Here is a 23,371-nt window from a genome sequence, read left to right as displayed (position 1 = left end):
AGAAATATCATAGAAAATCACAGAAAATCCTAATATGACTAGTACAGAATTCTTTTCTTTTTTTTTTTTTTTTTTTTTTTTTTGCTTGAGACAGAGTCTCGTTCTGTCACCCAGGCTGGAGTGCAGTGGCATGATCTCAGCTCACTGCAACCTCTGCCTCCTGGGTTCAAGCGATTCTCCTGCCTCAGCCTCCTGAGTAACTGGGATTCCAGCCATGCACGACCACACCCAGCTTTTTTTTTTTTTTTTTTTTTTTGAGACAGATTTCACTCTTGTTGTGCAGGCTGGAGTACAATGCCGTGATCTCGGCTCACCGCGATCTCCGCCTCCTGGGTGCAAGCGATTTTCCTGCCTCAGCCTCCCCAGTAGCTGGAATTACAGGCATGCGGCACCATGCCCAGCTAATTTTTTGTATTTTTAGTAGAGATGGGGTTTCTCCATGTTGGTCAGGCTGGTCTTGAACTCCCGACCTCAGGTGATCCGCCTGCCTCAGCCTCCCAAAGTGCTGGGATTACAGGCGTGAGCCACCATGCCTGGCTGACTCCCGGCTAATTTTGGTATTTTTAGTAGAGACAGAGTTTCGCCATGTTGGCCAGGGTGGTCTTGAACTCCTAACCTCAAGTGATCCGCCTGCCTCAGCCTCCCAAAGTGCTGGGATTATAGGCATGAGCCACCACGCCTGGCCCAGAATTCTTAATATAGAATTGACAGTGAATCTAGCACTACGTTATTCCTGGGACCTGCAGGAATAACTTCTATCTTCAGTGAACTTAATCAGAATGTTTAGTTAGAACATCTAGAAGAAGCCATTTAAAATTCAGTTATATGTTTTTTATCAATGTGGAACAAAAATTATTTTATTAAATTTAGTGAGGAGTTTCTGACAGTTTTTTTGGTGTTCTAGACATGTAGAAGTCTTTATGTGATCTGTCTTGAATTTACCCTGCTTTGATGTGCTAATAGAGGATATCATTGTAAATGTCAATTCACATAGTAAGAACAAGTGAACAACTTGCCATCAGGAGATACGAGTGATTTTGTGTTTTTTTTGTTTTGTTTTTTTGAGACGGAGTCTCGCTGTTGCCCAGGCTGGAGTGCAGTGGCACGATCTCAGCTCACTGCAGGCTCTGCCCCACAGGGTTCACGCCATTCTCCTGCCTCAGCCTCCCGAGTAGCTGTGGGACTACAAGCGCTCGCCACCTCGCCCGGCTAATTTTTTGTATTTTTAGTAGAGACGGGGTTTCACCGTGTTAGCCAGGATGTTCTCGATCTCCTGACCTCGTGATCCGCCCGCCTCGGCCTCCCAAAGTGCTGGGATTACAGGCGTGAGCCACCACGCCCGGTCACAAGTGATTTTTTTTAATGTGCATTTACTAATTCATTGTCTTACCCATACCCCTTCTTAACAAAGGTAAGCATTTGTGGAATGGTTGACTGAAGTAAAGATACAATATAGTCATGGGGAAAAAAAGCAAAAACTGGTTAATATGAATTTTGGTACAAAATCATTGATCTTAACTTTAGTATCAGAATGTTTCAACCACCTAAGTCCAGCATTTCCTCCTTCCCATTACCACCAATCAAGCCTAGTATGGCTATGCTTGTTTTGCCTCTTCTAAGGTACATTCAGTAAAAAAGCATTGTAAGCTAGGACTCCGTTGGCTTTGGTTTCTTTTCTTTTTTCCCCCTTTCTTTCTTTTTATTATCTTCTATTCCCTCCTCCTAGGGTCATCACACTGAAACGGTGTTCAACCGGGTTTTGCCAGGGCCTATCGCACCAGAGAGCAGCAAGAAGCGGGCCCGTAGGATGCGACCAGACCTTTCTAAGATGATGGCCCTCATGCAGGGTGGAAGCACTGGGTCTCTATCTCTGCATAACACGTTCCAACACAGCAGTAGTGGCCTACAGTCTGTGTCATCTTTGGGTCACAGCAGTGCCACTTCTGCATCTTTGCCTTTTATGCCATTTGTGATGGGTGGTGCACCATCATCCCCTCATGTAGACTCCAGCACCATGCTTCATCACCACCACCACCACCCCCATCCCCACCATCACCACCATCACCATCCAGGCTTGAGAGCCCCTGGCTACCCGTCTTCACCAGCGACTACCGCCTCTGGTACTACCTTGCGGTTGCCACCACTGCAACCTGAGGAGGATGACGATGAGGATGAAGAAGATGATGATGACTTATCTCAGGGCTATGATAGCTCAGAAAGGGACTTCTCACTCATTGATGATCCTATGATGCCAGCTAACTCAGACTCCAGTGAAGATGCTGATGACTGAAGCCCCAGCATGGGCCCCATTGCTTGGGCGGCTGCTGTATTTTCATTTACTCTGGCCCTTGGACTATGGAAACGTGGGAGGGGCAGGGGAGATGTGGGGAAGTCCAGGACTCCAGGAGGTGAAAAGGAAAAAAAAAAAAAAGTACCTGATTGCTCCCAATTATGAGAGGATTGGGTGGGCAGGGGAACTCCTAAAATAATACATGACCACTTCCTCATTTCTGGGGAAGGAAAGGAGACTAGAGCAGCTGGTGCGCTCACCCCTCCCTAGTCACCTCCATTAACCACAGACTACGTAGCGCTGGCCCTAGCCTCTGGCAGAGCCTGTTCCTGGCCGAACTGTGGATACAGCTGGAGGGTCAGGAACTGTTACCTTCCTTCCCCTTGGCATTAATAAATTTAAGTTAATCCTTTTCCACTCTTCCTTTGTTCTATGTTTGCTCAAACCCAGTGTATTGATTTTGAGTTGTTAATGGTGGGTAATTTCAGCACCACTTTCCTTAAGTTCAATACTATCCATACTAAATTGCCTTAGAGCAGACAAGTCATCTGTACTCCTCTAAAGGGTATATATAAATGTAGACTGTCCAGCTGGCTAAAGGCAAGGGAATTATGTAAGGTAAATGGTAGGTAGGCAAACTTCTGGATTCAAACTCCCAAGTTTTTAGAAGAGACAGGGAGCAAGAATGTCATCAGGAACCATTTATGTTTTGTTTGTAATTAACTGAAGTAACGGTTATTTGGGGGAAGCCATAGAATAGTGCCAGTTTTCATGAACTGCAGCAAGGGGACTGGCCGACTGGAAGGATGCTGCCACGACTTGGGCTCAGGGGGTGGGGTTGTGGGAAGGAACTAAAAGTTTGTAGAGCCCCTCAAGTCATCTGTTTCCTCTGACTTAGACCATCCTACTGCTCAGTGAAAGCTTGCGCATATTATTTTTTCCTTTCGAAAGCTAGGTTCCTCCCCTAGCTTGGGTCGTAGTTTATCACGAGGCTGGGCTCCATTCCCCTGGTATGAGTTCTCCGTCCCCGCGGAGCGCTTGACCCAGCATCCTGGCACCGAGGATCCCTCCAGTCCTGGAGCAGTTAAAGGCTTTTGCAGTCCCATCATTTCTAGGAGGGGCGCATGCCCAGTTACACTGTAGTAGTCCCACTTTTATCCCACGCTAGATCCCGCTCTTTCCGCTCCCCCTTCCTTTGCAGATGGGGTGGAGCTATTACACCCGCGCGCGGCAGCTCTGGTGGGGCGGGGCAGGCACCGCCTACTTCGCTTCGCCTAGGGACTGCCGCCTCGGCAAAGTCTGAGGTCCTGGAAAGCGCCGCTGAGCTGAGAGTTAATAAGGGCGGAGGCAGAGCGTCACGTGACGACGTCGATTCGCGTGCGGCAGTGGCGAAGTTGACAAGAAAACCCCGCGAAAATCGACTCTTTGCATCGCACATTTTGTTGATTTTCCCCCGTTTTTCTTTCTCTCTTTCCCCCGTCCATCCGAAAAAGGATTGGAATAAAAAAAAAAAAAAAAAAAAAAAAAAAAACCCTAACGCTGTCGGGACCCGGAAGCGGAAAGGGCATCTTTGAGGTCGATACTTCCGGGTCATTGGGAGAGTGCGGGATTCCTGGGCCGAGAGCGGGTGGCGGAGCCGGGACCTCGCGTGATTCTCGGAACCCGAGGAGAAGCGGCGTCCGGGGCTATGGCTGTGACTCTGGACAAAGACGCTTATTATCGGCGAGTGAAGAGACTGTACAGCAATTGGCGGGTGAGGAAGATCCTGTAATTTTTCCTAGGGAGCCCCCTCAGCCATCCCATAATAACCCTGTTTCTCGGCGCCCTTTTTTCTCTTTCGGTCAGGAATTCCCGGGTTCTGTGCCTCACCCTTTTCGTTGCTCCCGAATCATTCACTGGAGGCGGCCACGAACGCTGCCCCGTAACAGGGAATCCCCCGCATTCACCCTGTCCTGCGGCCATCACCATCTTCCCCGCGTGCCAGCCTTGGTCATGCATAGCAGTACTTCTCGCAGTCCCTTCCCGCCCTAGAAGAGGCAACATCCTTCCCTCCTACTCCGTGGTCACGTCTTGCTGCTCCCTCCTGTCGTGTTCTCACGCACCCACGCACTCGCTCTGTCCCTCCAGAACCACAATATTCCACCCCTGGTCCCGCCAGGATTATAACCGTCTTCGTAAAGGAGAGATATAAGGGCAAGGAGGATGTCAATCGGGTTCTTAGCGTTTATCGTTTGCGGGGCTTTTGCTGGAGTTAAAAAAAGAAATACTGCTCACGCGCAACGCCTCATGTTCTAGGCCCTGCTGTGGGTTACAGAGAGGGACCTAACGCTGAAAGCCTGCAGACGTTAGTAATACCAAAACAAAACAAAACGATGCCTAAAACCTTATTAGTTCCTTGGTAGCGTATCCGAGGCACGTGTTCATTAAAAGAGCTGTGGCAGTTCCCAGTTTTTTAAAGATTCGGCAGTTTTGCTGCTTTAAAAACGTCCACAGTTAAAACTTATTTTTATGATGTTAACTTACTAATTGAGCAAACATTTGGTTGCATTCTGTGATGCAGTCTGAGTTGGCTAGCTTGAGTCTTGCCCCTGAACCCTGTCATCAAGGGAAGATACAGCTAATAAAGATTTTTTTGTAACCTGAAGAACGTTTTGAGAAAAATGATCAGTTCTCATTTCAGCATTGTAAATTATCTTTCAAACTGATCATCTACTAAAACCAAGCTATTAAAATTGGTCGTTTCCTTGCCATTCATATTAAAGCTGCTTGTGCATGTTTCATCTTTTGAGGCTAAATACATTAGATAATTGAAAATAAAATTGATTCTCTGTTGCATTTTATGAAAAGCAAAAATAACTAAATGCTAGATGAATACTGAACATTTTATTTTTTTAAATTTTTTGATTAATTTCTACCAAATGATTTTTTGCAGCTTCTCTCAGTGTCATATTATTCAAACATAATCGATGTTAGAAAAACATTTTAAAACCTTGATACTTTCTAATGATCAGTAAGTACTAAAAATTCGAAACCCTCTTCTACCCATAAACCCTGAAACTGTGAACCTTTGGTATGAAAATTGTTTCTAGTCCCAGTGATTCAGATTCATCAAATAATTTCATTCTCTCTGTACCATTCATGAAAACTAATCTGTAGCTCTAAATTCCTCTACATGACAAATTAACTGTGGCCTGAAGACAGGTTGGCAAACCTAATAAAAGTGATAGTCTTTAAATCCATGAAAGTTATTTCCCACCCACCATTTTTTTTGTATCTCAAAAATCATTAAAGTTTATGTTGGCCCTCTTACTACCTTAATGACATCATCTTGGGAGAATGTTAGATATTGATAAGACACTGATGGTGTAAAGTTATGAGCCAAATCTATGTAAAAATGTACCAGTTAGCAAAACCTGTGGCTATTATGAAAAACTTACTTGAATAAGACTTTCTGCTTTTGTGTTAATGTGTCCGGAACCCACCTGTAGAAGTTCTTTGTGTATGCAGTCTTTTCAGCCTACAGTGCTTTCATTCTGATATACTTAATCAGAGATAGTAGTTTTCTGGGTTAAATCTAGTTGCTTATCCTCCTGGATATAGCAGAAAGATAGTGGGATATATAGGTGTGTTGTTTAACTTTTTTCTCTTTTACACCTTTTCCTTTTTTTAATAAGAAAACTGGGATTGAAATAGAATAAGTTGAAGTTAATGGTAAAAATTCCAAACCTGGCTGGGCACCGTGACTCATGCCTGTAATCCCAGCACATGAGGCCAGGAGTTGACGAGCCTGGGCAAGATGATGAGACCCCCGTCTCTACAAAAAAAGAAAAAGCAAAGAAATTAGCCAGGCATGGTGGTGTGTGCCTATAGTCCTAGCTACTTGTGATGCTGAGGCAGAAGGATCCCTTGAGCCCAGGAGTTTGAGGCTGCAGTGAGTTGTGATTGCGTCACTGCACTCCAGCCTGGATGAGACCCCGTCTTTAAAAAATAAATAAATAAATAAATCCCAAGCCTTTTGCTTTCAGCTTCCATCTAAAGAAAAAAAAAAAAACTGTTATGACTAAAATTAACTAAAAAATGATTTGGGCTCCACACCCACTTTTTAATTTTAAATACTCTTGATTATAAGCCCTTAAAAGCTGTGGTGGTTGAACCTGGTAGTTCCAGCACTCCAAATACAAGTACACAGGGTTGTAGAGAACTGATAAGCTACTAACCTTTTTCTTCCCTTTTTTAAAAATAAGAGTAGGAATTAACCTTACCTATCTGCAAGTTAATTTTCAGTTAGGTACATATTTTGAGGCTATTGCAAATAAAATATTTTTTAATTATAATTTTCATAACTTACGTCCTAAAAACAATTGCAGTTATCATGTACTTTTAACTGAATAGAAATTTCAAAAATATTAAGCCTTGTATCTAAGTAAATTGTGTCATTTTAGAGATGGGAAAATGGAGTCAGTCAGAAATCAACAGGAGACCTTTTACAGTGACTAGAACATACTACTGTTTTATGACTCCTGGAAGTTTGAGTCTAGATCCAGTCTTGGCTCTTATTTTTTAAGTGAGAGCTGCTAAGAGCAGAAAGGATTTGCAGCACCTTCTCTGTATTATTAGAATATCCCAGGTGGTAGTGGTGGTTCATGGAAATGGGCTGCATGCTTCTTTGTCCTCTTATGCCTACTAGATCCTTCTTCAGGGATTGCCAGCCTTTTCATGATTACGATTATTTTTAACCAAGTAATATGATTAGTGCTGCTCATTGGGAGAAACAAAAGAGGTTATCTACCATCATCCCAGGGTTCCAGCTGCCTTGAGGGCTGAGTGGTACAATATCCAGGCGTATCTATATATCATTTGAGACCTACCTGTTGGGACATTCTGATATGAGTGGACCTTGACTTCATCTGCCTTTTATCTTGAAGAATTCCATAAAATGTCAAAAATATTTGTTTTCAGAAGGAATACTCACATTCATGTGAGCCTACACCAACTGTCAGGATTGGGGTAGTGGAAGGCTGACCCCAAAGAAATTTTATGCCTTTGAAGAAACTAATGAATTAAAGTGTCAGTGCTTCTCTTGAGTGGAGCTTTCTGGCTCTTTGCAGATTTTTATGGTGGCTTAGTTTCTTGTTCTGGGTTGTTCTATTAAGATTCAACAGCTATGTTCTGTGGCTCAGGAAGGATTTTAAAAAATACGTAGTAGCTTACGCCTGTGTAATCCCAGCTACTCCAGAGGCTGAGGTGGAAGGATTGCTTGAGTCCAGGAGTCAAGACCAGCCTGGGCAACATAGTGAGAGCCCATTTCTTTAAAAAAAAAAAAAAAATTCAGTCTTCCATCAGTATCTGTCAGGGATTTGTTCCAGGACATACCTAGATACCTAAATCAAAGGATGCTCAAGTCCCTGATAACAAAATGGCATCATATTTGCATAGCCTATGTATATCCTCTCATTATTTTTTATTTCTAGATTACTTATAATACCTAATACAGTGTAAGTGCTATGTAAATAATAGTTATACTTATTTTTTAGGGGGTAATGACAGAAAAATGTTTGGCCATTTTAATTTTCAGTGCACAGTTGAATCCACAGATAAGGAGAGCCAGCTGTATAGGCACTTCCTGTTATTTCAGTCAGGCAGTGGATTACTTCCACTCACGCTCAGCTCTTAATAGCTCCTTTATCTCTGGAGTGGGATAGAGAAAGGTTTTGTTTGTTTGTTTGTTTTTTGAGTTTCACTCTGGCTGAGGCTGGATTGCAATGGCACAATCACTGCTCACTGCAGCCTCAACCAACCCAGCCTCAGGTGATCTTCCCACCTCAGCCTCCTGAGTAGCTAGGACCACAGGTGCATGCTACAACACTTGACCAATTTTTATTATTATTATTATTTTTAATTTTATTGTATTTTTTGTGGAGACAGGGTTCCACCATGTTGTCCCAGGCTGGTCTCAAACTCATGGGCTCAAGCAATCCGCCCACCTCGGCATCCCAAAGTGCTGAGATTGCAGGCGTAAGTCACTGCACCTGGCCAAGAAACTTTTTAATAATGCTGAGTAAGGAGGGTTAGATGGAAATAAATGCCCAGATGGATTGAGATTTTTTTTAAATATTGCTTACTCAGCTTTTATAGTCTAGTTCTCTACCTTTTTTTTTTTCCTTTTTTCTTTTTTTGAGACAGTCTCACTGTGCCACCCAGGCTGGAATGCAGTGAAACATTCTCAGCTCACTGCAACCTCTGCCTCCCGGGGTCAAGCAATTCTCGTGTCTCAGCCTCCTGAGTAGTTGAGATTACAAGTGTGTGCCACCATGCTCGGCTAATTGTTGTATTTTTCGTAGAGATGGGGTTTCACCATATTGGCCAGGCTGGTGTCTAACTCCTGACCTCAAGCAATCCACACACCTCAGCCTCCCAAAGTGCTGGGATTACAGGTATGAGCCTGATATCACACCCAGCCCTAGATCTCTACTTTTTATATTTAATTTTTATCCCTATTAACAACTACAGTGCCTGGCATATAGTAGTCACTCAGTGAACAGTGGTAACTGATTATATGGGTATTTAGCTACAACCAGACTGCAAAAATACTTTCTTTTTTTAAGGCAGTATCCGTTTGGTTCAAAGGAAGATAGTTGTTCTGCTGCTGCACTATTTCTCCAACTTTTATCATCCAGATACCACCTTCACAATTTTTGCAGATTCTTTGCCACCTGTTTTATATTTTATTTAACTCTCACTTTCAAAATTATTTTAATCAGCAATAGATAGTTTTTTAAAAATCATAGTTCTGATAAAAGCCTTAAAACAAAAAGTCACCTGTCCCAGAGGCAACCACTTTGAGTTTTTTGTTTCTTTCATATTTCTAAATAATATCTATATATACTGCTATTTCTTGATTTGTGAATTTTTAACAGTTATTAACTTATGGTAGATCTGAATTTAACTTCTTTGTATCATCACACTCATTCCAACTTCCCTACCTCCTGATACCTTAACATTTTTCTCCTGACACATTGATATGAAAAATTTTAAAGACAGAAAAGTTGAAAGAATTTTAAGTAAACCCTATATACCCACCACCCCACACAGTTAACATTTTGTTATACTTGCTTTATCACACATCCATCCTTCTTCATAACTTTTCCCCACAATTTTTAGTAAAATCAGTAGTTACTATTTACATTGTTTATGTTCATATAGATGTTTTCACTGCTGGGTGAAGTAATAAAGTATGATTAACTTTCCTTTTTTTCTACAGTTTTTTTTTTTCCTGGCATTAATGATTTCCTCAATTTTTCTTTTAAAAAAAAATCTCCCTAGCATTAATTTTTTCCAATAAGTCTATTATAATGTTACCAATCTTTTATTCTAAATTTCTCACACTCATAGAATTTTCTTCTGTTTCTTAAGAGCAACCTCACTCCCTACTTCCACCCCCCACATTATCCTGTTACCAATCTTTTATTCTAAATTTCTCACACTCAGAATTTTATTCTCTTGCTTAAAAGCAACCTCACTCCCCACCTCCACCCCCTACATTATCCTGCTCCATCTGTATAGGTTACTTTTTAGGCCTGTTGAACCTCTGGACTTTCCAACATTGGATCCCCTATATCCAAGAGCCTCTGCTTTGTTTTTTCTTTAGCACATTTTCTCTAAGAACTTCCTAAGAAAAGATGGGCCAGGCGCAGTGGTTCATTCACGCCTGTAATATCAGCATTTTGGGAGGCTGAGGTGGGCAGATCACTTAAGGCCAGGAGCTCAAGACCACCCTGGCCGACATGGCGAAACCCTGTCTCTACTAAAAATACAGAAATTAACCGGGCATGGTGCCACATTCCTGTAATGCCAGCTACTTAGGAGGCTGAGGCACGAGAATCGCTTGAACCCAGGAGGCAGAGGCCACAGTGAGCTGAGATCGTGCCATTGTACTCCAACCTGGGCAACAGAGTGAGACTGTGTCTCAAAAAAAGAATAAATAAAAAGCTCACCACTAGCTCCACTGTAACCCCATGCAAAAAAAAAAAAAAAAAAAGGATGCATAGAATATAAATGTCTTCAGCCCTTGCGTGTCTTAAAGTGTTAGTTTGCCCTCACTTTTGGTTAATAATATAGTTAACCAAAGTCAGCTCTATTGGCTTTGTTAATGCAGTAGGTATAAAATTCTGTGTTGAAAATCATTTTCTCCTCAGAATTTTGAAGCCATTATTTGGCTTCAAAGCTTTCAGTGTTACTTTTGAGAAGGCTGATATGATTCTATTTCCAGTATACATACATAGCCTGTTCTCTCTGAAATTTAGAATCATCCCTTCTGTTTTGAAATTGCACCACAATGTGCTTTGATATGTCTCTTTTGGGGAAATCCTTTTAGTCTCAAGCTCACATTCTTCAGTCCTAGGATAGTGCATTATTTGATCATTTTGGTCCCTGCATTTCCTTAGTGATGTCTTTTGTTTCTGAAATTCCTATTCAGTAAGGTTGAGATCTCTTCGGTTAAATCTGTTCATTGTTTATCTTTTTTTTTTTTTTTTTTTCTTTTTCTTTCTTTGAGACAGTCTCACTGTCGCCCAGGCTGGAGTGCAGTGATGCAATCTCGGCTTACTGCAACCTCCGCCTCCCAGGTTCAAGAGATTCTCCTGCCTCAGCCTCCTGAGTAGCTGGTATTACAGGTGCCTACTACCGTGCCTGGCTAATGCAGGTCTTCAAATGGCTAGTTTAGCTTGCTACTGAAATACGTATTCAAGTGCTTTTACTTAGCCAACCATCATAAATTCACTGCACACAGAAGTGCTTTATTTATACTTCGTATTTCTTTACATAGAATATTAAAAGACAAATGCAAGGGTTTGGGATTTTATAATGGTAATCATTTTTACTTCATCAAGGACTTTTAAGTGAAACTGGCCTTTTTTCCTGAGTGTGTAGTAATGGAGAAGTAGTTTGGCACCACTACCTTGATTCATACAAAGGGACTAGCAGTTTTAACTGCCATTACTATTTCACTATCAATGAGAACTAATGATAAAACTTTTTACCAACCTGAAGGAAAACATTTCTTACTGAAAATCAATGAGAAAAGGCATATAATTTCTATGTAGTGACTTCTTTGCATAATATATTTTGTTGTGGTAGAGAAATACAACAGAACACTCAATTGCTATCATATATCCTTATTAACAAGCATAAGCCTTAAAAATGTGGAAGAGTCTTATGTATGCATTTATCTTGACTTTATAGGGGAAGTCAGAATTATAGCTCAGAGTGACCAGTCTTTTCGCTTTATAGAGCTATTGAAGAGTATCTGATGGTTGGAGAACTCACACATCTTGATTTCAAAACTTACTACAAAGCTATAGTAATCAAAACATCATGGTACTGGCCTAAGGATAGGCATATAGAGGAGTGGAATAAACGTGAAAATTCAGAAATAAATCCTCACATTTATGGTCATTTTATTTTTGACAGGGATGTCAAGATAATTCAATGAGAAATGAATAGTCTTTTCAACAAATGGTGTTGTAATAACTAGATATTCAATGTAAAAGAATGAAGTTGGGTTAGTCCTCAGACCATACAAAAAAATTAATTGAAAATGAATCATAGACCTAACTGTGACAGCTAAAGCTATGAAACCCTTGTAGAAGAAGTATAAAGTAAATCTGAGTGACCTTGAATTAGGCAGAACCTTCTTAGATATGACACCAAAAGCACAAGAAAATAGATAGGCCAAGCACAGTGGCTCACACCTGTGATCCTAGCATTTTGGGAGGCCAAGGCAGGCGGATCACTTGAGGTTAGGAGTTCAAGACCAGCCTGGCCAACATGGCAAAACCTAGTCTCTACTAAAAATACAAAAATTAGCTGGGAATGGGGCAGTTGCCTGGAGTCCCAACTACTTGGGATGCTGAAGCACGAGAATTGCTTGAACCCAGGAGGCGGAGGTTGCAGTGAGCCGAGATTGTGCCACTGCACTCCAGCCTGGGGAATAGAGTGAGACTCTGTCTCCAAAATAAAAAAGAAAATAGATAAATTGTACCACTTCAAAATTAGAAACTTTCATGCTTCAAAGGACACTATCAAGAAAGTGAAAATAAAATGCACAGAATGGGAGAAAATGTCTGCAGATCCTCGTAAGGGACTTGTGTCTAGAATATAAAAACTCTTACAGCTCAATAATAAAGCAACACCTCAGCTACAAAATGGCAGAGGATCTGAACAGGCATTTCTCCAAGAGGCATACAGTTGTCAGTAAACATATGAAATGATGCTCAGCATCATTGGCCATCAGAGAAATGAAATCAAAACTACGGTGAGGGCCGGGCCTGGTGGCTAATGCCTGTAATCCCAGCACTTCAGGAGGCCAAGTAGGGGCGGATCCCTTGAGGTCAGGAGTTCAAGACCAGCCTGGCCAACATGGTGAAACCCCGTCTCTACTAAGAAATATAAAAATTAGCTGGGCGTGGTGGTGCATACCTGAAGTCCCAGCTACTTGGGAGGCTGAGGCACAAGAATCGCTTGAACCTGGGAGACAGAGGTTGCAGTGAGCCAAGTTTGCACCACTGCATTCCAGCCTGGGTGACAGAGCGAGACTCCATCACAAAAGAAAAAAAAAAAAGCAGGATACTAATTTACACCCATTATATGGCTGTCATCAAAACGACATAAAAACTGTTGGTTAACGTGGAAAAATTGGAACCTTGGTACATTCTTAGGAATGTGAAATAGTGACTAGTGCAGTCATGGTGAGAAACAGTCTGATGATTCCTTGAAAAGTTACCATATGACCCAGAAGTTCATCTCCTAGGTATATATATACCCAAGAGAAATGTCCATACAAAACATATTCAAATGTTCATGGCAACATTTTTTACAATAGCCAGAAAGTGAAAACCCAAGTGTCCTGCAACTGATGAATGGATAGATAAAATGTGGTGTATCTACACAATGAAATATTCAGCAGTAAAAGGGAATGAAGTATTGATGCGTGTCACAACACAGATGAACCTTGAAAACAAGTGAAAGAAGCCAGACACAAAAGGCCACATTTTATTTGATTCCATGTATATGAATTGTCCAGAATAGACAAATCCATAGAGACAGGTTAGTGGTTGTCTAGGGCTGAGATGGAGATGGGGGAGTTGGGGAATGATTGTATTCAAGGACACAGAGTTTGTTTTTGGAGAGATTAAAATGTTCCAAAATTGTGATGGTTGCATAATTCTGCTAAAAATCATTACATTGTATACTTTTGAATTTTATGTGAATTCTGTCTCAATAAAGCTTTTTAAAAAAAATAACTCCTGTCTGTCCATCAGCCAGGAAGGACATTGGTATTGAGGTTGACAAAACCTATAAGGACAAAAACTACCATGGCTTCCAGTGCTTTCATGAAACCTCAGATATGTGGCCTTCTGGCCAGGCATCTGTGATTTCATGTTGTTGAAGTGTTCATTTTGCCCTGGGGTTACATCTATTAAAATTTCTGTGGCTAAACCAAAAAAGAAGGCATATGTAGATTTCTGCATAAATTATGACTCCTTGAAAGATTCTGAGATGAAGGTGGCTTATCTTTGAGAGTGCAAGATGATTTTGGAATATAAAAAATTAGTTTGGGCCAGGCATGGTGGCTTATGCCTGTAATTCCAGCACTTTGGGAGACCGAAGCAGGTGGATCACCTGAAGTCAGGAGTTCGAGACCAGCCTGGCCCACGTAGTGAAACCCTGTCTCTACTAAAAATACAAAAAATTAGCCAGGCGTGGTGGTGGGCGCCTGTAATCCCAGCTACTGGGGAGGCTGAGGCAGGAGAATTGCTTGAACCCAGGAGGCGGAGGTTGCAGTGAGCCAAGATTGCACCATTGCATTCCAGCCTGGGCAACAAGAGCGAAACTCCATCTCAAAAATAAGTAATAAAATTTTTAAAAATAAAATATTTCTTTGAATTACATAGGATGTTTGTCACTGATCTGTGTTCCTGAACTATGAAACATAGATCTGGGGGCTAAGGAAAAATTTCTCTTGATATTTATCAACAATTAGCAAGTACTGTAAAAACAAAAAATAGAATAGCTGTAAGACTGCCAAGCAAGCATGTACCTTAAACTTGAAATTTCTATCAGGAAAAAATTATGCATGTCCTAGGTAAATATTGAAGGCTGTATTCCTGTTTTGCTAGTGTGAAAAATTAAGTGACGGTTACCCACTCTTTTCAGAAAGGAGAAGATGAGTATGCCAACGTTGATGCCATTGTTGTATCAGTGGGTGTTGATGAAGAAATTGTTTATGCCAAATCAACTGCCTTACAGGTGAGAGATTTACAGCAATTTTTAGCCCTTAGAGTTGTTGGATTATCTACTGCACTGTTCAGTATGGTAGCCACATTAAAACTTAAATTCCTGGCTGGGTGCGGTGGCTCATGCCTGTAATCCCAGCACTTTGGGAGGCCGAGGCAGGTGGATTGCTTGAGCCCAGGAGTTCAAGACCAGCCTGGGCAACATGGCAAAACCCTGTCTTTACAAGAAATACAAAAAAATTAACCAGGTGTGGGGGTGTGCACCTGTAGTCCCAGCTACTCAGGAGGCTGAGATGGGAGGATGACATGAGCCCAGGAGGTAGAGGTTGCAGTAAGCCAAGATTGCACCATTGCACTCCAGCCTGGGCAACACAGTGAGACCCTGTCTCTTACTTAAAAAAATTTCAATTTCTTAGTCCCATCAGCTGTGTTTCTGGTACTCGGCAGTGGCTACCATATTGGACAGAGCAGATAAATGGTATTTTCACCATCACATAAAGTTCAATTGGATTTAGCAGTGATTTAGGACATAAGGAAAAAGAAGTATTAATATCAGTATGGATTTAGCTGCTATAACACAAAAACCTAAGTAACAGTGAATTAAACAAAATATTCTTTTCCTTATGTATAGTCTTCAGGGACCCAGGCTTTTTCCAGTTCTCTGTTCTGCCACCCAAAGAACATAGCCCTCTTGCACATGGTACAGAATGGCTTCTAGAACTCCAGGTGTTTCATCTACATTCCAAGAAAAAAAAGAGAGAGACAGGGAAGAAAACAGGAGGCCACCTTTTCTTTTTAAGAAGACTTGCTTGAAGCTCCACACAGTACTTCCATTTTTGACTTATTGGCCAAAATTTGATCTTAATGACCATACTTACCTGAAAGGAAGGTAAAATATCAGTTCTTTGAGAAGGAGAAATGAATAATTGGTAGGCAACTGGTAATTGAGGAGGTAGTAACGCAGGGTTCCGTATCACTTTGTCCCTTGTTTTATGCATTTCTGTATTACTAAACATTGATATACTTCCTATAAACACAAATTGTTCAACTGATTTGATGGTTTTAATTATAGAAAGTTCTAGCATATAAACGTAGAGAAAATAATACATTGAACCCCATTGTCCTGTTCTAATAAATTGTCAACTCTTGGCCGATCTTGCTTAATTTGTATCCACTCCAGACTCCCCAGCCTGATTACCTTGGAGTTAATTTCAGACATGTTATTTTTGTCTATAAGTATTTCTGTATATCTATATGAGTCTATTAATTTTCGTATCTAAATACTGTTGTCACTGTTGTCTTTTTCCATAGACATGGCTCTTTGGTTACGAACTAACTGATACTATCATGGTCTTTTGTGATGACAAAATCATCTTTATGGCCAGCAAGAAAAAAGTGGAGTTCTTGAAACAGATTGCCAACACTAAGGGCAATGAGAATGCTAATGGAGCCCCTGCCATCACACTGCTAATACGAGAAAAGGTCAGGATTAATAAAGAATGTGTCATAAATGTGGAAGAATCTTCAAAAGGGATGAACAGAAATGCCTTATAGTAGTTTGAAAGAATGCGCAGGGGAAATTATAGGTGGCTGTGGTTGTAATTACAAAGTTCTGTCACGTCTTCATTGTTAGGAGGAAAAGAATTCAATAATCCTGTCAGTTCTGCAGCAAAACAAATGAGCTATGAAATTCTGGTGAACACTGATTTTATGTCTCCATTCTTGAGGACACTGTTAGTTTGTTTTCATCTGTGTGCCTTAATTAGAGCAAATAACCTTAAATATCCTTAAGGAAACTTAGATATACATCATTTCCAGTTTTTATCAAATGTGAATTTTTTTTGTCATACTGCCCACCTAACATGGGATGTTTTCTCAGAATATTGTTCACTTATGTGTTTGAGTTTCTTAACTGTTCCTGAAGAAAAAGAATAGTTGTATCAGATGTGGTGGCACACACCTGTAGTCCCAGCTACTCAGGAGGCTGAGATGGGAGGATTGCTTGAGCCCAAGTGTTTGAGACCAGCCTGGGCAACGTGAGACCCCTTCTCTTAAAAAAAGGAATAGTCTGGTCAACTTACGGCAGCACTTTCACCTGAGTATAGAAAAATATCTAAAGAAATGTTTTGCTCACTTTTGGCATATTACAATCTTCCTTAAAGATGGGAAGGCATCTTACAGGTGGGCCAGGCATGGTGGCTCACGGCTGTAATCCCAATACTTTGAGAGGCCGAGGCAAGCACTTGAGCGCAGGAGTTCCAGATGAGCCTGGGCAACATGACAAAACCCCATCTCTACAAAAAATACAAAAATTATTCAGGAATGCTGGGTGCAGTGGATCACTTGAGGTCAGGAGTTCAAGACCATCCTGGGCAAGATAACAAAACCCCATCTCTACTAAAAATATAAAAAATTAGCCGGGCATGTTACACACCTGTAATCCCAGCTACTCGGGAGGCTGAGGCATGAGAATCACTTGAACCCGGGAGGCTGAGGTTGCAGTGAGTATAGATTGTGCCACTGCACTCCAGCCTGGCAACAGAGCAAGTCTGTCTCAAAAAAAAAAATTTTATCCAGGCATGGTGGCATGAACCTGTAGTCCCAGCTACTTGGGAGGCCGGGGCAGGAGGATTGCTTGAACTTGGGAGTTCGAGGTTGCAGTGAGCTGTGATCACACCACTGTGCTCTACCCTGGGGTAGTAGAGAAAGACCCTGTCTCTTTAAAAATAAAAAGTAGGTGGGGATGGGAGGAGAATTTATTTTTTCCATAGTTTAGAATATTCTTCTACCTGTTACTGGTAAAATATGTGTGTCTAATGAACAGACCCCTTTTCTTCCCTATGACACTGACAGAATGAAAGTAATAAAAGTAGCTTTGACAAAATGATTGAAGCCATTAAAGAAAGCAAGAATGGCAAGAAGATTGGAGTGTTCAGCAAAGACAAATTCCCTGGAGAGTTCATGAAGAGCTGGAATGACTGCCTCAACAAAGAAGGCTTTGACAAAGTAAGAATACTACTGGAAATAGCAAATCAAGAGTTGAGAAGACAGAAATGTGATGGGCTTCCATAACAGATAGTGCAGGACATTTGTTTTGGGAAAACTGTATGTTTGTTTACATTTTATCCCCTTTGGTTGAGCAGTGTGCCAGTTTTACTTTCCATCCAGTAGATGGGACATTCAGGAGATAGTCCAGCCACTTTAGAGTTGGTAACAAAATTTCTTTTTAAAAAAAAAAAAAGTTTTATTTTTTTTCCCTGCCTTTCTTCCATCTGCCTTTACAAAAAACGTCTAGAGAGGGCAGTTTACATTTTAAGTGGTACATTAGCTTAACACCTCTTGTAATACACACAGTGACCTGGCAAAGAGCTATTTCAAATGTTTATTCAGTTCAGGAAGAGAATATTTGAATATTCTGCAAACCAGTGATAAATAGTTTGCTAAATAACAGAAATATCACTGATGATATTCAAATTGGAGAGATGCATTTATTTTGTAATTCTGTATTTGCATGTTAGAAACTCTTGTCACTTTGACCACAGATAGATATCAGTGCAGTTGTGGCATATACCATCGCTGTAAAGGAGGATGGGGAGCTCAACCTAATGAAGAAAGCAGCCAGCATCACTTCTGAAGTCTTCAACAAATTCTTCAAGGAAAGAGTCATGGAAATAGTTGATGCAGATGAGGTAAATGGAGATGAGAGGGTGTTTTTACTGTTTTAATGAAGCAGTAATAAGTCTACCATGCAAATCTGTTGGTGTGTTCTTCAGCTTCCTTTGAAATTAAGACTGGCACTTAAGTTGGTGGTAATTACATCATCTCCCTTTCAAAATAATGGTAAGCCCGCGTTATGTTTTCTTGAGGTAATCCATTATTTTACTTGAGAATCATAGGAATAGCTGTAAGTCCTACATATTGTTCTCCAAATGTGTTTTGCCTGCATACCAATATATTACCTGGTGCACAAATCATTTCCTAAGACTTAGACAAGGATACATTTTGTCTTCAAATCATAGTGTCCACACACCCCACTTTGCTACCCTCTAGTAAGTGTTACTTTATTTCTGGATGTTCTTACAGAAAGTTCGACACAGCAAACTGGCTGAGTCTGTGGAAAAGGCCATTGAAGAGAAAAAATACCTTGCTGGGGCAGACCCTTCTACTGTGGAAATGTGTTACCCTCCTATCATTCAGAGTGGTGGCAACTATAATCTCAAGTTCAGTGTGGTGAGGTAAGTATATGAAGACTTCATAATATAGCATTTTGACTTTAGCCTATTTTTTCTTTTTGTTAAATCTGTACAAATTTGTGGGGTACATTGAAATTTGGCTACAAGTATATAATGTATAGTGTCACCAAGTCATTATCTTGGGTGTCCATCACCCAGGTGCAATACATTTTTGTTAAGTATAGTCACCCTACTCTGCTGTCAAACATTGAATTTATTCCTTCTATCTTACTTTATGTTTGTACCTTTTAACCCACTTCTTTTCATCCTCGCCTGCCCCCCCCACACACTTACCCTTACCAGTCTCTGTTATCTACTTTTTCCTTCTCTATCTCCATGTAATCTAATTTTTTAGTTCCCACATATAAGTGAGAACATTCAGTATTTGTCCTTTTATGTCTGGCTTATTTAACTTAAGACTAATTACAACTCACAATTCATAGAGGACTAGTGGATAAGTGACTCCTCACAACCCCACAATTGGACTATAATGGATACAATTCAGGATATCATTTGCATTTTTATAATCCAGTACTCACTTACTCACTGAATTTTTATCCTAAAAGTTTTGGTCACTGACTTTTACTCCAGAGCCTTTATAAACTGGTTTGTTTATTTAAAACAAAACACAAAAAAGTTTAGGTCCTTATTCAGCCACAGCTTTGGGATATGGCAGGGAAAAGTAATGATTATTGATACTGTTTCCCATTGATACCAAGGACTTCACTAGTTTTGGTAATGAAATGTTTTCTTTCTTTGTTGGTCTCTAGTGACAAGAATCATATGCATTTTGGGGCTATCACTTGTGCCATGGGTATTCGCTTCAAGTCTTACTGCTCCAACCTTGTTCGCACTTTAATGGTTGATCCTTCTCAGGAAGTTCAAGAAAATTATAACTTTTTACTCCAGCTTCAAGAGGAGCTGCTGAAGGAATTAAGACATGGTGAGGTGCCTTAGAAAAGGAGGTTTGGAAGTTGTGTAACAAAAATGTCATTGGCCGGGAGCTGTGGGTCACACCTGTAATCCCTACACTGGGAGGCCGAGGAGAAGGATCGCTTGAATCCAGGAGTTTGAGACCAGCCTGGGCAATGAGGCCCCCATATCTCTACAAGAAATTAAAAATGAAAAAATTAGTTGGGCATGGTGGTGCACGCATGTGGTCCCAGCTACTCAGACTGAAGTTGGGGAGGATCACTTGAGCCTGAGTGGTCAAGGCTGCAGTGAGTTGCGATTATACCTCGGCAGTGAGCCATGATTGCGCCACTGCACTCCAGCCTGGACAATAGAGTTGAGACCTTGTCTCAAAAAAGAAATGTCATTAGTGTTATGTTTATGTCTCTGAGGCTCTCATATTAAAAACAGAATAAGATTTACAAATGTTGAATCATCCTAGCATGTAGGTCTTGAATCTGCATTTCTTTTAAGCATGAGTGATCGTTGTGGTTTACATTGATGTTTATAGAAACCTCTCTGACTTGTTAGGCCCTCTATGTCCAGATCTTCACAAAATACCTTGGCCTTATTACTATTCCTTAGTTATAGAAAGTTCTGAGAATTAGTATCTCTACCTACAGGATATATAATGTTAATTCTACATCAAAACGATACGAAGGATACTGAGCTTCCAGACACCATTCTTCCACATTATCTCTAAGTCAGTCTTAAGAAGTCCTATTGGAAATCATAGCCATAGTTTAATGAAGATAAAGATCCCTCTGAGGCCACCATATCTAGAATACTTTTTAGCTTGACATACCCATTCATAGTCTAGATCCTGAAAAATTAAGGCCACAGCCCTCATAACAATAATTCACCCATTTAGTGATAAATGGAACAGGCCCACCACAAGGATCTGTTTTTGAAAATGTATAACTTTAATGTGATACCATTTATCAACTCTTAAAAGTATTTTATTAAGACCAACTGGTGTTCCATTGTCCTCCTGGATCAGTGATTCTCAAATAGTATGATTAAGAATGGGATGGGGCCAGGGCCAGGTGTGATGGTTCAAGCCTGTGATCCCAACACTTTGGGAGGCTGAGGTAGGCGGATCATGAGGTCAGGAACCATCCTGGCTAACACGGTGAAACCCCGTCTACTAAAAATACAAAAAAATTAGCTGGGCGTGGCGGCAGGCGCCTGTAGTCTCATCTGCTCAGGAGGCTGAGGCAGGAGAAAGGCGTGAATCCGGGAGGCGGAGCTTGCAGTGAAGCAGGATCACGCCACTGCATTCCAGCCTGGGCAACAGAGCGAGACTCCATCTCAAAAAAAAAAAAAAAGAGTGGGGCCAGGTGGAGTGATTCACACCTATAATTCCTGCACTTTGGGAGGCCAAGGTGGGAGGATTGCTTGAGTCCAGTTTGAGACCAGCCTGGGCAACATGGCAGACCATGTCTCTACAAAAAATAAAAAATTAGCTGGGCATAGTGGCGTGTGCCTATAGTCCCAGTTACTTGGGAGGCTGAGGTGGGAGGATCATTGAGTCTGGGAGGTCAGGGCTGCAGTGAGCTGTAATCATGCTACTGCACTCCAGCCTGGGTGACAGAGTGAGATCTTGTCTCAAAAAAAAAAAAAAAAGTGAGTGGACTGTTTAGTTCACACTTTGAGAAACACTGCTTTAGGGGACATAAATTTTGATTTTAAAATGTTACTGCGTTTTTTCCTAAAAGATACTTTAATATCTCCTTTGTGTCTTGTTATTAGGTGTGAAGATATGTGACGTATATAACGCTGTCATGGACGTGGTTAAAAAGCAGAAGCCAGAACTGCTGAACAAAATTACCAAAAACCTAGGGTATGCCATGATGTGTATTGTCATTCTTGAGTCAGTTTTCAATTAGACTTTCAGTGGTCAGTCTAATTTCTTTAGGCTAATTGATTGATTCAGCCAACATTTATGGGCTAGCAAACTGTACTATGTGCCAGACACATGATGTTATCGGAGAAAGTGAGACAGATTTAAGTTCTCCCAAGTGTATAAGAGAGATTTTTCCAGACCAGTGTGGTGTTCCAGCCCATAGGTGTTCCAGGATGTAATTACAGATGTTAGGAAATATTATTAATACATACTATATCTCCTTTCTCCATGCACATTTGCAACTTAAGTACTCTGAGATGTCCTAATATTTTATTTAGAGACAGGGTCTCACTCTGTCCAGGCTGGAGTGCAGTGGTGCAGTCATGCCTCACTGCAGTCTAGACCTTCTGGGCTCCAGCAATCCTCCCATCTCAGTTCCCCCAATAACTGGGACCAAGGCACGTGCCACCACACCCAGCTCATTTTTTTATTTTTTGTAGAAACAGGGTCTCGCTATGTTGCCCAGGCTGGTCTTGACCTCCTGGGCTCAAGCAGTCCTCCCACCTTGATCTCCCAAAGTGCTGGGATTACAAATGTGAGCCACTGTGCCTGGCCGTTTGTTTGTTTTTGGGTTTGTTTTTTTTTTTTTTTGGTTTTGGTTTTGGTTTGTTTATTCAATCCAGTGTATCTCTCAAATGTATTTTATACATTTCTCAAATGTATTTTATCACTGAACACCTAGAAATACCTAATAACGTGTCATGGAACAAAGGACATTTTGGGAAACAAAGCTTTACGTAGGCACTCTCTTTAGATGAAAACTAGTCTATGGTATATAGTTTCTAGACTTCTCTCATGGAAATATATACCTATATAACAAGTCTTACGAATCTGGTTACCAGTGTTCCACTAAAAATTGCCCCTTTTAATCTAGTAATTACTGTCTTAGTAATATACCCCTTAATAATCTCTGTGTTGTTTATAGGAATACTACTGACTTGATTTTATGGTAGAAGGTTAAAGTTTAAATGTGGGCAAATAAGCTAAAATTAAAAAGGCTTGATATAATCAATTAGGAAATTATTTTTCGCCATGGGATTATACAGCATGTTTAGAGGCCAAAGACTGTCTTTGAATCCTCTTTTCTAACTGAGCGGTCAGCAGGGGTAAATCATTTCAAACATGTTTGCCTGTCTTCTTGTGAAAGTTGAAATAGATATATTATACTTGATCCATGTTAGAGATCTTTAGCCTTTTGCTGATGTTTATCTGTTTCTTTTCAGATTTGGGATGGGAATTGAATTCCGTGAAGGCTCCCTAGTAATCAACAGCAAAAATCAATACAAACTGAAGAAAGGTAAGTTTCACATACAATAGGAAAATGCTTTTGTGAGTTATTTCCTTTAGCTTTATCTTCTTTTAGGCATATGTCTCACACCTCTCCACATTGCCACAGCCACAGACTGATCCTTGCTTTGCTGTTTTAGGAATGGTTTTCAGCATCAATTTAGGATTCTCAGACCTGACTAACAAGGAGGGGAAGAAGCCAGAAGAGAAAACCTATGCCCTGTTCATTGGTGACACAGTGCTTGTGGATGAGGTGTGTATTGTCTCTAAACTTTGAAGTCTTCATGAACTAACTTCTGAGGCACGTTTGTGGACCCTGTGGTTTTTTTCTTGCTTTGTTAAATGCTAGCTAAGGGGAAGAATCCGTGTGACAGCCTAACCTAATGCGGCTAGGAATAGAGACTGTAGCCCA

The 23,371-nt window shown here is 40.9% G+C and overlaps 2 protein-coding genes across 26 annotated transcripts in view; both read left to right on the top strand.

Annotated features, from left to right (window-relative positions):
• CHD8 (chromodomain helicase DNA binding protein 8) overlaps positions 1 to 4,043 on the top strand; it is a 70,837-nt gene extending 66,794 nt beyond the window's left edge. For all 25 annotated transcript variants that reach the window (XM_063715481.1, XM_063715482.1, XM_063715478.1 and 22 more), the window contains one exon: positions 1,727 to 4,043. In XM_063715481.1, coding sequence (XP_063571551.1) covers positions 1,727 to 2,290 — 564 coding nt within the window. In that variant the 3' untranslated portion in view covers positions 2,291 to 4,043. The remainder of the gene's footprint in view (positions 1 to 1,726) is intronic.
• The window catches only part of SUPT16H (SPT16 homolog, facilitates chromatin remodeling subunit), a 32,207-nt gene continuing 12,725 nt past the window's right edge, over positions 3,890 to 23,371 (top strand). Inside the window, exons 1-10 of the mRNA XM_063715498.1 lie at positions 3,890 to 4,043; positions 14,504 to 14,596; positions 15,895 to 16,065; positions 17,437 to 17,589; positions 18,126 to 18,272; positions 18,667 to 18,818; positions 19,586 to 19,758; positions 21,519 to 21,609; positions 22,896 to 22,969; positions 23,100 to 23,212. Of these exons, the coding sequence (XP_063571568.1) occupies positions 3,978 to 4,043; positions 14,504 to 14,596; positions 15,895 to 16,065; positions 17,437 to 17,589; positions 18,126 to 18,272; positions 18,667 to 18,818; positions 19,586 to 19,758; positions 21,519 to 21,609; positions 22,896 to 22,969; positions 23,100 to 23,212 (1,233 nt within the window). The 5' untranslated portion in view covers positions 3,890 to 3,977. The remainder of the gene's footprint in view (positions 4,044 to 14,503; positions 14,597 to 15,894; positions 16,066 to 17,436; positions 17,590 to 18,125; positions 18,273 to 18,666; positions 18,819 to 19,585; positions 19,759 to 21,518; positions 21,610 to 22,895; positions 22,970 to 23,099; positions 23,213 to 23,371) is intronic.

The sequence above is a fragment of the Pongo abelii genome, chromosome 15 (genome assembly GCF_028885655.2).
Source record: "Pongo abelii isolate AG06213 chromosome 15, NHGRI_mPonAbe1-v2.0_pri, whole genome shotgun sequence".
In the NCBI taxonomy this organism is placed as follows: Eukaryota; Metazoa; Chordata; class Mammalia; order Primates; family Hominidae; genus Pongo; species Pongo abelii.
This window is presented reverse-complemented; position numbering and strand designations above follow the sequence as displayed.